Source organism: Fusarium flagelliforme (genome assembly GCF_020744385.1).
Source record: "Fusarium flagelliforme strain FIESC 12 MPI-CAGE-AA-0113 chromosome Unknown B0J16scaffold_1, whole genome shotgun sequence".
NCBI classification, from domain to species: domain Eukaryota; kingdom Fungi; phylum Ascomycota; class Sordariomycetes; order Hypocreales; family Nectriaceae; genus Fusarium; species Fusarium flagelliforme.
The window spans coordinates 1,547,308-1,560,139 of record NW_025763503.1 but is presented as its reverse complement, the minus strand read 5'-3'; the positions used below and the strand labels follow the sequence as shown (position 1 = coordinate 1,560,139).

General features: G+C 48.9%; 3 protein-coding genes across 3 annotated transcripts; 1 reads left to right on the top strand and 2 right to left on the bottom strand.

Moving 5' to 3' along the window:
• Positions 1 to 886: 886 nt before the first annotated feature.
• B0J16DRAFT_7277 (fungal-specific transcription factor domain-containing protein) lies at positions 887 to 4,264 on the top strand. Its single transcript, XM_046134379.1, has 4 exons — positions 887 to 1,357; positions 1,425 to 1,932; positions 1,987 to 2,725; positions 2,774 to 4,264. The coding sequence occupies exons 1-4, from the start codon at positions 1,142 to 1,144 to the stop codon at positions 4,104 to 4,106; spliced, it is 2,796 nt and encodes a 931-aa protein (XP_045988486.1). The 5' UTR covers positions 887 to 1,141; the 3' UTR covers positions 4,107 to 4,264.
• A 184-nt stretch (positions 4,265 to 4,448) lies between these two features.
• B0J16DRAFT_260639 (pyridoxal phosphate-dependent transferase) lies at positions 4,449 to 9,465 on the bottom strand (the record flags this gene model as incomplete). Its single annotated transcript, XM_046123255.1, has 9 exons — positions 4,449 to 4,819; positions 4,967 to 6,534; positions 6,631 to 6,861; positions 7,280 to 7,418; positions 7,723 to 7,904; positions 7,954 to 8,080; positions 8,133 to 8,376; positions 8,426 to 9,342; positions 9,402 to 9,465. Coding segments are annotated over 9 exons (3,843 nt in total), but the record flags the coding sequence as incomplete, so codon positions are not given.
• Positions 9,466 to 11,023: 1,558 nt separating this feature from the next.
• On the bottom strand, positions 11,024 to 12,256 carry B0J16DRAFT_366127 (superoxide dismutase). Its single transcript, XM_046130075.1, has 2 exons — positions 11,813 to 12,256; positions 11,024 to 11,760 (listed from the first exon to the last, which is right to left on the bottom strand). The coding sequence occupies exons 1-2, from the start codon at positions 12,066 to 12,068 to the stop codon at positions 11,255 to 11,257; spliced, it is 762 nt and encodes a 253-aa protein (XP_045988484.1). The 5' UTR covers positions 12,069 to 12,256; the 3' UTR covers positions 11,024 to 11,254.
• Positions 12,257 to 12,832: the final 576 nt, after the last annotated feature.

Sequence of the window (12,832 nt, the reverse complement as noted above, 5' to 3'; positions counted from 1 at the left end):
CTGTCCAAGCCTGTCACCCAGAGATCTACGCTAGAAAAGTTTAGACTAGGCCATGCAAGGTAGACCCCAATTTTTCATCCAACCTCTTTCTGAAGCTTAGCAGATGCCCTGAATCAATGAAACTGTGGATGAAACAGCCGGCCAACCACCAGTGTGCAACGTAATAGTACCCAACAGTAAGTGACCAAACACTCAGGGACTTTAGTAGTGGTATCCATATCGTGAGAGGTGCAGAACTCTACCTGGTCCAAGCGATTATGAAGGTCAAAATAAATAAACAGACCATGGTCTAGACCAGAAATAAATTAGTAGTAGTAAAGAATTTCTCTTGTAATTTCCATTGCTGTCCCCGCTCATGTCTCACCTCGGCCAACTTAGCTGGCTACAGTACTATCGAATTCTATATACGCTGGACTGCCTACGGCAGTGGTGATGCGACAACATACCTGACCCTGTACTGTACCGCTTTCGACAGATCAAGATCAACAAGTGCGGAGTCAGTCATTTAGTTGACCATTTCTCAGGGTCTCACTAATCGTTTAGCAGCGAGCATCGACCTCTATTGTTCTGTTCCCCTTTCACTAAGAACCCAGTCTCCCCGCTACCTACCACCTCAATAGACAGCCAGTGAGCCAATCATCAGCTCCCGTTGCCTGACCTTTGCCGTCAGGTCCTTGTCTGGTTGCGCCTGGGTTGGCTTCCATTGCCTTGAGGCTTGCCCCTCCTTTCCTCGCTAAACTGGAGCCTGCTGTACCTTACCGTTTGACGTACATCCATCCATCCCATCCCATCTACGGTATACACAACCAACCAACCACTTTATCTGTGGTTCCCAATAACTCTTACACCATAGTCATCTCACGACATCCTGGTGATATTGTTTTGCCTCCCGCCCACGCATCTATCCATCACGCTACATCGATAAACCAACTAGCCACTCAGATCTGTTATTCGAGTTTATCGTCATCGGTTTCGCTTCTTCCCACGACCCCGGCCCGTCCTTGTGCCCTGCTCCCGCTCCCTGTGTTTGTGACCGTGCCTCTCTGCGCACCGGCTTCACGACATCGATAACATCGGACATCGGATGCTTGCGCGCAATCAGATTTAAACTGTCTTATAGGCGATTCCGCCAACGCGCCCAATGGATCCAGCGGAAATCTTTCGACAGTTCGGCCATGTTGCACCACGCCAAAATCCTGTTTACATGGGCCATCAGCAACCTATGGTTCAGTACCAACCGCAAATGCAACAACAGACGTTCAGAAAACCGATGCAGCAACCCGAAGAAACTTCGGATGGAGACGGTTCGAGCCACCGCATTGCTCACACTCTAACAGCTTGCTGCCGTTGCCGACAGGTACCCACGCACCCGTTTTGCGGCAACTTAAAAAGGTTGAGTATCATGCTAACATATTTTTGCGCAGAGGAAAACGCGATGCGACCCGACCCTACCCCGATGTCTGCCATGTGAAAGATCCGGGTCTACATGCGAATATCTAGATGCGGCCAAGGGTCGCAAAATTAACCGTCAGTATGTCATCAGGTTACAAGACAAAGTCAGACAGCTTGAAGCGGAGCTCAGCCAATACACCGACGATGAGACCGACTACCCCAAGAGTAATGAGGATATGGTGCGGCCAGGCGGCCTGGTTCGCCTCAATGGCGGTGACGAGACCCATCGATATCTGGGGCCCAGTAGCGGAATTGCCATGACACGCCTTGTCATGGAGCAAGCGAAGCGATACACAGATTCAAAGCGCATCTCCGATCTTATCCCCAGCGTTCGTACCAGGCAGGCTCGCATGCAGTCCATCCAGGTGACTGGACCTGGGGCTAGGCGTAAGAGCTTCCCAATGGTCAGCCAGCACCCAGCTGAAAGCCTGCCAACAAGACCTGTAGCGGACAAATTGTTAGAGATATTCAACCAAAAAGGTAAACTAGCACGGATTGCATGACCGACTACCGTCAAATGCTAACACATAGCAGCTCAACTCTTCTGGCCTGTTCTGCATGAAAAAGACCTTCTGCAGGATCTTGACGCAGTCTATAATGGCGACACCGACCCATACCGACTTTTCATCATCAGGATGCTCGTGGCTATTAGCTTACAAAAGTTAGATACGCAGTATGCTGGTCTAGCAGATAGTTATTATTTGGCGGCGATGCAATTGTTCGAAGATGTCGTTCGCCCAAAAGACCTCAAGACATTGCAATGCCTTGTCCTTCTTGGACAGTACTCCCTTCTCACCCCTACGAGGATGCCAATTTACTACGTAATAGGACTGGCAGCCAGAATATGCCAACAGGAAGGCCTGGCCAACGAGAAAACCATATTTGGTTACAACCTGGATGCCAAAACAATCGATATGCGACGACGAATCATATGGACTGTCGCCGCCATGGAATATGGTTTAGCGCACAGCATGGGAAGGCCCAATAATTTCGCAACAGGAGACGATCGACTGGATGTCGAATTCTTTGAGACCGTCGATGATGAGAACATCACTGACCAGGGTATTCAGCCTGGCCCGCCCAGTGAGCGTAAGCTTGTTGCTATACATTTCTACAAGATGAGAATGTGCCAAGCAGAAATCCGAAGAGTATTGTACGAGAAGAAAAAGGATGAGCCAAAGAACGACGCGCATCCTTGGTATGCAAGGGTTGAAAACATGAACAAAGAATGGCTGGATGCATCACCCACAAGCCCTGAATGGTGCAAACCTTGGTATGATTCCCATACATGCGCATTGCCCAATTCTAACATACTTAATAGGTTCACCGGCCGATATCATCAAATGAGAATATTCATGTACCGACCTTCGCCACAGGTGCCTAAGCCGTCACCTCGTGCCGCTGCAGTTTGTTTTGAAAGCTCAGCATACATCATTCAGTTGAATTCCAAACAGATGGACAGTGGTGCGGATATCACATGGGTCTTTCTTCTAACAGTGAACATGTCTCTTAATACTCTTCTGTGGGCTGTCTCGTATCCAGAGGTACGACAAGCGCACCCTCGTAATGAGGTCGAGGGCCTCATCAACACTTCCCTGGATGTTTTGGAACGCTGTGCAGAGCGATGGCCAGGATCGGCTTCAGCCTCACAGCTGTACTCCATCTTCTCCAAAGCATGTCTGCAAGGTTATGATGAACGTCCTATGACGGGACAAACAGCTAACTTCTTCGCCACACCCCCGTCTTTCACGGATCCCAACTCCCCAGAAGCCTTCCAGAACAGTGTCCAGCAAGCTCCGTATCAGAATCCACCCCAGTTCAACCAAATCTTCAACTCACCACCAGAGGCCATGAATGCTTACCCCTTCGATCCCAACTTTCCTCCGCCTCAGCCTAGTTTCAGGTCTAACTCGATCTTCTTCAACCCTGCTAGCAATGAGCCTACAGGTCGCAGATTTTCGTATTTCCCTCCAGACTTTATGCAACCTGGTGAGACAACGATGGACGATCCGACACCGCCAGCTACTACGACTCCCGAGCAACACATGACCTCGCCCCCAGACCATCTTTCTGAGCAATTGCCAACACCTCCTGATTCCGTGCCCACTGGCAATATGGCGACACCGACCCCTAGTAACGCGCTGTCACCTCCAAACACCATAACGGCACACCCGACACCCATCATGCAAAATGCGTCACCGAATGGGGTTTCAATGGTGCCCGTGCAGCACAATATGTCTCCTCCTATCAAGATCGAGCCATCTCAGCGAGGCCCTACGTTTGCTATTCCACCGAACCCCCATCAGGTGCCTCAACAACGGCCCCTGCCTACTCCAAGCGGTATCAACGACTGGTTCTCACCACCGGCACCATTTATCTCTCCATTCGCGTTCAATAATATGAGCAACAGCTTTTTCAACGATTCGTTGGCTAATCCTGGGAATTTCGGCGACATGTCAAATTCTGGTCTTGGATTACAGAACGTCCCAGGTGGAAATGCCCCGATTCCTCAATTCGATTACGGCTTTGCTCGTCACGGTAGTCTAACGCAGTCCCAACAACTCGAACTGATGACTGTGCTGGAGACGGAGGGCATGAGTGACATCGACGCTTTCTTGGCCGGAGGGGCGATGCCAAATAACAGATGGTACTAAGGAGTTTAGGAATTAAGACAAGATGGATTGGCGCCACTGATCGGTATGAGTGTATTGAATAGCATGGGTGGAGTTTTGTTTTAAGGGTACCTGTAGCATTAGACTCTGTCTGCTAAAGCACAGTGATAGAACAAATTATTGGCATTCATTCGTAATCTATTATTTATATAATGCTCCGTGTTGTGATACGCCCCGCTATTGGGCCTATGATATGAATTCCCAACCAGAGATCATTCAGATATACTGCATACTCTTGATAACTACACTGAGAAGATGATTAGTGAGCTACTTGCGCTGCCATGAATACGCTGCCAAGCAATGCCGGATCGCTCAGAAATGGTGTTACGTTCCCGCCACTGCATCATCTTTGAGACTCATCTTCTCTGCAGAAGCGACCAATGTATCTGCTTTGCCTTCAGGCCTCTTGGTCCGCTTCTTGCGCCTTGTAGTACCCGTGACAACGGGTGCTTCGCAAACCCACTGTGCGATGAGTGTAGCCCTCGCAGTACAGACAGGGTACTCTTTGCTATCGTCAATAACCCATCGCTTCGGGTGTGCGTCGGGATTGGATGCACCATCAGGCGAGGCCTCTCTGGCTGCGGCTGCGGCAGCAGCTGCACGATCTTCTTGCTCTGCGCGCTTCTCTTGGGCCTCGATAGCTGCGCGAAATGTATCCTCGTCGCAAACTCTCTGGTCGCTGAGAGCAAGACGGACTCGCTGGTCACGTTCACGCATACGAAGTCGGCGCTGCTCCTCAGCGCTTGGCACAGATTTGTCAGCGTTGGAGCCCCCATTGATCAAAGACGCGGCGGCGGCAGCGGCCTCCTTGCGAGAGGCGCCGGTGTGCATGTTCGCTGCACCAGGTGGCAAGGTATCGTAGTGAAGAGGGAGTGGTGCGGGCGTACAGAGAGTGTCCCATGATGCACTAAGCTGTAGCCAGCTGTCGTCGGCGCGACGGAGGACTTCTAACCAGTCAGACCGGGCTGGAGAGCGGCTCGCTTGGAATATCGGGTACCCATCAGCCAGGCGAATCAACCGTGCCGCCATATAGGTGTGGCGCTGTACCTCCTTCGCTGAAGTTTGGATGAGACAGTGACAAAGGAGGAGTGAGTGAAGGGCATCAGTCATCAGGGGGTGGTAAGTCAACAATTCGCATGTTGTCGGGGGATCTGGCAACTGAGTTTGTCGGTTGGGGCTTGTGACCTCCTCATTGGGGTAAGGAGGCAGATCTGATGGGGGAACAGAAGCGAAGAGCTCGGCGAGGTTGTAGGTGGTGTGTGGTTCGAGGAGGTATGTCGCTTCCGATGGCCGAGGATTGCGCGCACCCTGCGCAGATAGGTTCACACGGTCATTGAAATCCTTTGCGATTAAGTTTGGCAGGTTGGGCGCATACTCGAAATGTGAGAGGTAGGTGAGTAAATCCCGGAGCGCCCACTTTGCGTATTTCTTGACAAGCTTCCGCGCCTCGGTCTGTTTAAGGAGAGAGTTTTCGTCGTGCTTCTGTGATTCCTGACCGTCGGATTCTGCATCGACTTTGGCATTCGACTTTGCTGAATCCACATGACCATTCTGTTTCTGGTTCAGAGAGAGGCCGTGCTCAATGTGTTGGCATGCTAGAGACAAGTACGTTGTGGCACGCAGGAAGGACAGCTGGATTTCTAAACTACTCGGTTGATCTTTCTCGGCTGGGACAACCTCTTGGCGCCAACGTTTTCCTGTCTGCAACTGCTGTGAATTGACTTCCTCACTTGGTCGGTGTGGTTGTTGGTGTATTCGACATACGGCGAGGGCGGTTGTCAGGTCTTGTGCAGCACCTTCATAGTCTTCCTTGAAGGTCCTGACGATGGCGCGAGTGCGTAGGGCCTCACTTTCGTTGGGCCTCTCAGATATAATCTCGGTCAAAGGCTGTAGGCTGGTAGACTCGGCCAACTGGCGTGAGGGTATCTTCTCATGGAAAAAATGTACATATTTAGCATCCGGATCTTGTGGGTTGCGCTGCAATACCACGGCACCAATTTCCTCTATCGTTGATGCGCCCTGCATTGTCGCAACACTGCAAGCGATTTCGTCTAGATGGTATGCGCGACTAAGCTTCTGGCTTGCCTGCTCTCTCATCTGCGACTTGCGCTTATGACTCAATTTCATCCCATGCCCTGGACCTGTCATGCCCAGCGCAGACATGGACCCTGATCCGGGCAAACCACCATGTACGTTGGTCAACACTGGTGAGGCAATGTCACTAGCAGCTCTCACAGCGAGATTTGTGGCTTCGTCAACGAGACGGCGGATCTTGAGCAGATCGAACAGGACGGCCGGGTCGATAGGACGAGGTCGCGGGGTGTTGTAGTTGATGTTTGCGATTGTTTCGAGAATCTCTATAGGCATCTGCAGCCAGGGTCCATGGTAGGAAGAAATGTATCGCCAATGCCTAGGTAAAGTTGAGCGTCAACGGCGTGCACCCAACAAATCGCAAATGGCAGCTCATTGAGCAGACCTGACAGCGTCAAGATTTCAATGGACCTACTTGTTCCGGCAAATGTTGAGTGTCTGTGAAGAAGAAGCTGAGGACAATTCCTTAGAGGCTTTTGCTTTCTTCTTCTGAACTCCATTTGCGCTTGAATTTGTGGTCGTAGTGCTGGAAGGCTGTGTCTGGGTCTGCGAAACTTGATCGAGAGTCGCATTCTGCCCCTCAGCAGCAGTAGCTTGCTTGCTCTTTTTCTTCGCCATTGTTGCGATCAAAACAATAGCATGAATGCTGTAGACAGAAGTAGGTCAATTCGTATGCGGCATGCAATTGTAGAGGAATCTCAATTGTCGTGCGCAGGCCGCATGCGTAGAAAAGATCAAGGGTGTGCGCTGGAATTGACGACGTGGGGTATGGGTAGAGAATCTAGTCGCGATGATTTCATGAGGGACGAGATGAGATGAGAAAAGAGAGAGAAAAGTAGAAGTGCCAGTAGATTTGATAGATACGAAGAAAAAGAGAAGATAGTGAATATCGCGGCTGAAGATGAAATATTATATCACTTTTCTCTTTTGCACTGATTGTGCCTGGGGTTGTGAATGTCCGCCGATAATTGTCGCTGTTTCTTTCTGTGAAGTTGCTATGATGGAAAATCACGTGAAGGTACTTGAGATGGATGTTCCATGATAAGGAAGGTCAGGTCAATGACAATAAGCGAAGTGTAACTAGCGTCAACAGAAGACATTGGAGGTTGTTTGATAGGTACGTTACATGACAGAGAAACTCATTAACTGTAACTCTGTGTTTAATCCACAAAAGTGATAGGATTTGCACTGAATCGTCAATAGCTACTCATCGTTGGCTGTGGTGAAGAATTAATTAATATGGACTTCAAAGGTGATATCCACATACTAGGTACCGAGGTAGGTATGGTACAACCCCCACGGGCTAACCCATGTATATAAGTGCAAGTGCAGCAGTATATATGATCTCAAATATTCACGATTTGTAAAGACTACAAGAACAAAGAATTACTTCAACATGAATGATGTTTTATTTTAGACTTTGTTGTTAATTCAACATGGTTGAGAACGAATTACCCCCAGGCTCTATCAAGATATCTCAAACCTCACCCATTTTAGCTTACCAAACTCTCCATGTCAGATACGTTTCGCATCATATAGGGAAATGTCTCTCTTAGTGGCAATTCCTTTGATGTTCCCAATAGTAATGGCATAGATGTGTTTTTGAAGACAAACTCGTTTCGAAGGAACGAAACAAAAGCCTCTATATCTCGCTTGGTAGTCATGGCACCTAGACTCGCGCGAACGATACTGTATGCGTTAGCAGTTGATATACCAGTCTTGTCTTGGTCTAACTTACCCAGTCGGTTTGTTGTGTACAACTGCCATTTCACTTGAACCACAGGCGTGGCCACTTGAGAAGATGCGATCCCACTCCCATTCTTCGTAGTTCAAAGCTCGAGATACTCCCCCAGGGCAACAGACACCTTGGAAATACAGTGTCAGCAGTTGTCAGCAAGGATAGTGCAGTACGCTTACCTCCTGCTCGGATATATACCCCAGCATTATTGGCGAGCCTTTCCACCTCCGTCCAAGGTACGTAAGATCCGTCCTCCCTCATTATGTTGAAAGCAAAAGTTGGCCCTTGTGCTGAAGGGTCGCCATACATGACAGGTTCATCAGCGTACAGCTCGACCACGGGGGACCCGTCCCTATGCTTGAGATCCGCTAAACGTTCGTATAAAGAGCGAGCGAGGTAGCTACAATGGCGAGATATGACATCCTGCGTGAGTGTCAGCACAAGTCGCTTACTTTTATTCGTTATGGCTTACCATAGATCCATATAGCCTAAGATGCGTATCGATTGCAATGCCAAGCGCCAAAATACTGTGAAAAGGTAGTGTGCCATCTTCGAGTCCGTCATGAATATTCCATGTCATGTGTTTATTGCCGAGACCGGGCACTTTCTTCATCACCCGCGTATCTTGCAATGGCGACAGCTGAGCAACTGTTCCTCCACCAAAATATCTTCTCAGGCACAGAATATGCCCGGAAGCTCGTCTGACAACCAGAGCTCCCAAATCAGGAAACCCAAAGATTTTGTAAAGCGAGAGGCAAGTAAAATCAGGTGCGCCTGAGGGGTCTTCGAACAGGGAGCTCAACGAGCTTGTCATGGCCAAAGCCGCTGCGTCGAAAAGGGTATATGTATTTCGAAGTTGAGGGTGTTTGCGAATCCTTCTTGGCCAAGTCTTTGGTAAGCGGCGTCCACTAAGATTCGATTGACCTGGATATGCGAATAAGCCCAGACTTGATGGGTATCCTTTTCGGGTCTGTTTCGGACAGTTGAAAGGCCGAGAGATCCATTCCTCGACACTCTCATCATCGTTGAAACAGTGGTAGTCTCCTGGCGCCAGTGCTCGTATACCAATAAGGCTGGTATGTGCTTCTCTATGACATCCGTACCAGAAGCCTTTACTTGGTGTTTTGTCACCCAAGTCACGAAAAGCGTCAGCAACAAGCTTAATACCCGCCGTAGCGTTGGCCACGAATACAAGATCGAAATGCTCTGGGTCTGCGCCTAGAAAGTCGAGTGTCTTTGCACGGATGCTGTCCACCATCTCACCCGACAGCTTTGCAGGGAGGTTTTCGGAGTGCGGATTGCCCCAGAGGTTACCTATCATTGCCTGAGAGAAGCCAGCTATAAGAGATCTGGCATATATGGTTGTCCCTCCGTGATCGAGATAAGCCCCTGTAAAAGTCCTGCATTAGTGAAGTTGAAGGATTGAGGGTGGGTGGGATTTGGCACACCTTGGGCCATATTCGGATACTCATCATCTCGGAATTCTTCGACAGATGAGTTATACTCCATGATCTTTCTGGTTGTATGTAAACCTGAAAGGGTTTCTATCGTAGTATCTGGGTTTTTCTAGACTAGATGTCAGTAAACCAGTAAACTCGGAGACATATAGGACGTGTTGACGGTCAATAGTGATAGGGTCTATTCCATGACTGCATTGTAAAAGAATGCCGGGACTATAAGACCTATGTTTTATGTCTTGTGAGCCGCAGATATAGCTTACCATGGTTGAGAAAGGCATATCGATGGTGTTGCAAGCTGAAGATGAGTAGCAACAATGTGCAAGAGTCGAGATGGTGGCCGCGACTAAATCAAGAAGAGCTGAGACAGCCTCGGCTATAAACAATTGATCGAAATGAGACACGTATGACAAAACCGGATTGTTCAGGTGCCTCTGGAATCAAGAAATAGACTTCTCATACCCTTTCTGGAGCGGAGAGTAACCAGCTATTCAAACTGAGTATCCAACCGGAGTTAACCTATGACAAGCCCATAAGGTCAGCTCAACATTCACACACACACATCTTCTCTTGCGGGGGTGATTCCGTCTCTTATTCTCCGTGGTCTGGAACCCATGTCTGGATCATGAAAGACTAGAAGCAAGCCTCCAGCGAATTGTCGATCGTCAGAGTGAGGCGATGCAGCTACGCAGCCTGCAGCATCGGAGCTGGTAACTGGATTCGCTCTTGGCAACACTACTAATAGCTGCTGAGAGGCTGAGAGGCTGAGAGCGGCCCCAGGAATTACCATATTCGAGTTCCTAAGCTGAGACAAGAATGCAGTCTAAATCTTTGGACCGTCAGCCCTAGTGATGGTTGCATTGCGCTAGGCCCGGGCCTCGGACTGGTGATCTGTGCAGGTTTGGATGATGGATTCTCATTCATCGGGGGCGGTATAATCAGAAAATATGAGAGATCAAGTATGCATAACGTTACTAAACGAGAATCAGAGTGTGATAGTATGTGGTAGATGACCTCGGAATTAAGCAAGTATGTAAAGACGTGTGTAAGATCATATCATATCTCAACACGGAACACAGCAGTATGCGGAATGGTAAGCTCCGACGGACTTGACAACGACCAATCTTAACTTATAAACCTACAAGACTGGGTACCTGATAGTAAGTAGCATTCGGCCAGTTCCATTTAGAGTCAAAAGATCGAGATTCTCTTTACTGTTGTCGCTCAATCATTTGGGTGACAACGTCTGATTATTGTTACACAGTCTTGCAGACAGTTTGAATTGGGCAATCTGACTGGCGAGAAAGTTGAGTTCTGATATGAGAAGATTTAAACAATAAGTTAAAACTCCGAAACGATGAACTACTGTATAAATCCTGTCAGCAGTGGATCAAGCTTAACTTGTCACCCATGAACATACAGGTACATCGACTATAATCTGTGGTAAGCAGCCTAGTTTACATCCAAGGTATTGCCATGTTATTTGCTTTTGAGGGACAAGCATAAGATCAGTAACTTCGCAGTCTTGTACAGTCAAGTTTCCTGCTACATCAAGACCCATCTTGCAGGCTCCATCCTCCAAGCCTCAAACCGTTGATTCCAACAGTCAACTTGTATAAACATTCACTTAGCGATAAGCCACAGCCGTTGAAGGTCATAAGAAAGAATTCATTTTATTTTCTGTCTGTCCGTAGCCCTAAAACACCCCTGCGGCCAGTACTAGGCAAGCCTAATCAGGTAAGAAGAAAAAGTAATGTACCTCCATGATAGAAGTATAAATGTACAATAAAGGAATCGAAAACATCACGCCTTGGTATCAGACCCATTTCCATCATTGAATTCGATTACAGAGCGAAAGCGAGCGCCATGACACCGGCCAGGGCCAGGTTGATAGGAGCAACCAGCGAAGAGCCAGCGTTGGGGCCAACAACGTCGGTCGCAGTAGAGACAGGTGCTTCAGAGCTGGGGGTAGGTGTCAAAGCGACAGTCTCGGTGGGCGTAGGCAGATAAGCCGGAGCAGAGTAAGACTCGTTGGTGGCAGGAGGCTTGATCTGGGAGACAAAGTTGGCGCATGTGATGCGAGTCTTGTTGGCGTAGTGGAAGACGATAGAACGGTTGCCGAAAAAAGCACCGATACCCTCCTTGGTAGAGGCGTAGTAGTCAATGTACTCGGCCTCGTAGGGGTCGCTTGTGATCTTTCCATGCTTGCCACTGTTATCTCCGACCTGGCAAGAGGCAGGGTCCTTGGGATCGCAGGGAGGGTCCTCGCCGCGAGCAAAAGGATCGAGATGGGCGAGAGTCGCAGTGCAGTTGCCGTTGGCAGGGACGGGGTCAACGTGAATGTGGTAGGCTTTGTCAAGGTCAGTATAAATGATTCATGGTGAGATTTAGACTTGACTTACTGAAAGGTCCACCCTCCTTGGGGAGGTTGCTGAACTTGACCTTGAACTTCACGCCCTGTCCAGAGTCGGTAGCTTGGGCGTAAATCTCTCCCTTGACGTTTCCTTCAATGGCAGCCTCCTTGAAGAAGGGCTCCTCGGGGAAAGTAGCCTTGAATCCAACTCCAGGAGGGTTGTCGTTGACTCGAGGAGCATCCTGAGCAACAACCTGGCCGGCATAAGCCGAGAGAAGAACGGCTGCGAGAGCTTGAGCGCGCATACTGAATAAGTTGTTGATGTGAGGTGTGAGGTGTAAGCTGTAAGCTGTAAGCGAGTAGGTGGTGCAACTGGCGATATTAAGAAAGGCGAGCGAATGAACCACTAGGGTCTGACAAATTAATTTAGGTTCTGAGACTGGCTCAAAAGGTGAATCAATGAGTTAAGATGAGAGAAGAGGGAATAGTGACAGTGTCAAAGTAAAAGTAGTAGGAGGAGGAAGGCTGAGGTGGTCTATATATAGCGGGAAGCGCTGAAGCTCTGGATTGCCAAGCCTGAGCGTCATCATTGGTTTGGCGGCGTTGACTAGGGATTACAGGCTACTACAGGCTACTACCTGGCTAGCCTCCATGGCGATTATTCAACATAGATTGCCAAAAACAAGCTTGACAAGACATGGATGTTACGGCAAATAACCATCCCATCCATTCATACAATATGCCGCCTAAATGGAGGAGTCCCTGTTTTCCCGTCTCTATAGCCAAGACATTTTTTATCCTTCCCAACGAATTGATGTTACTGTCCAACTGGGAGGGAACACAGGGAGAGTAAGAGACGATCCATTCTTTGGGCCCTGCAGCATGCAATGCAATCCATACGATAGTATAGTCTCTGGGGCAAGGCATGTCAGCTCAACGATTGGTGCTCACGGCTCACTGTTCCGCGAGAGCCCGTATTCACTGTCAACGTGGCTTAGCTTTGCATTTGCATCACACTTTGCATATCGTTTCTGTTGTGTTGTGCTCTGTATTCGCTTGTTTCAAAGGG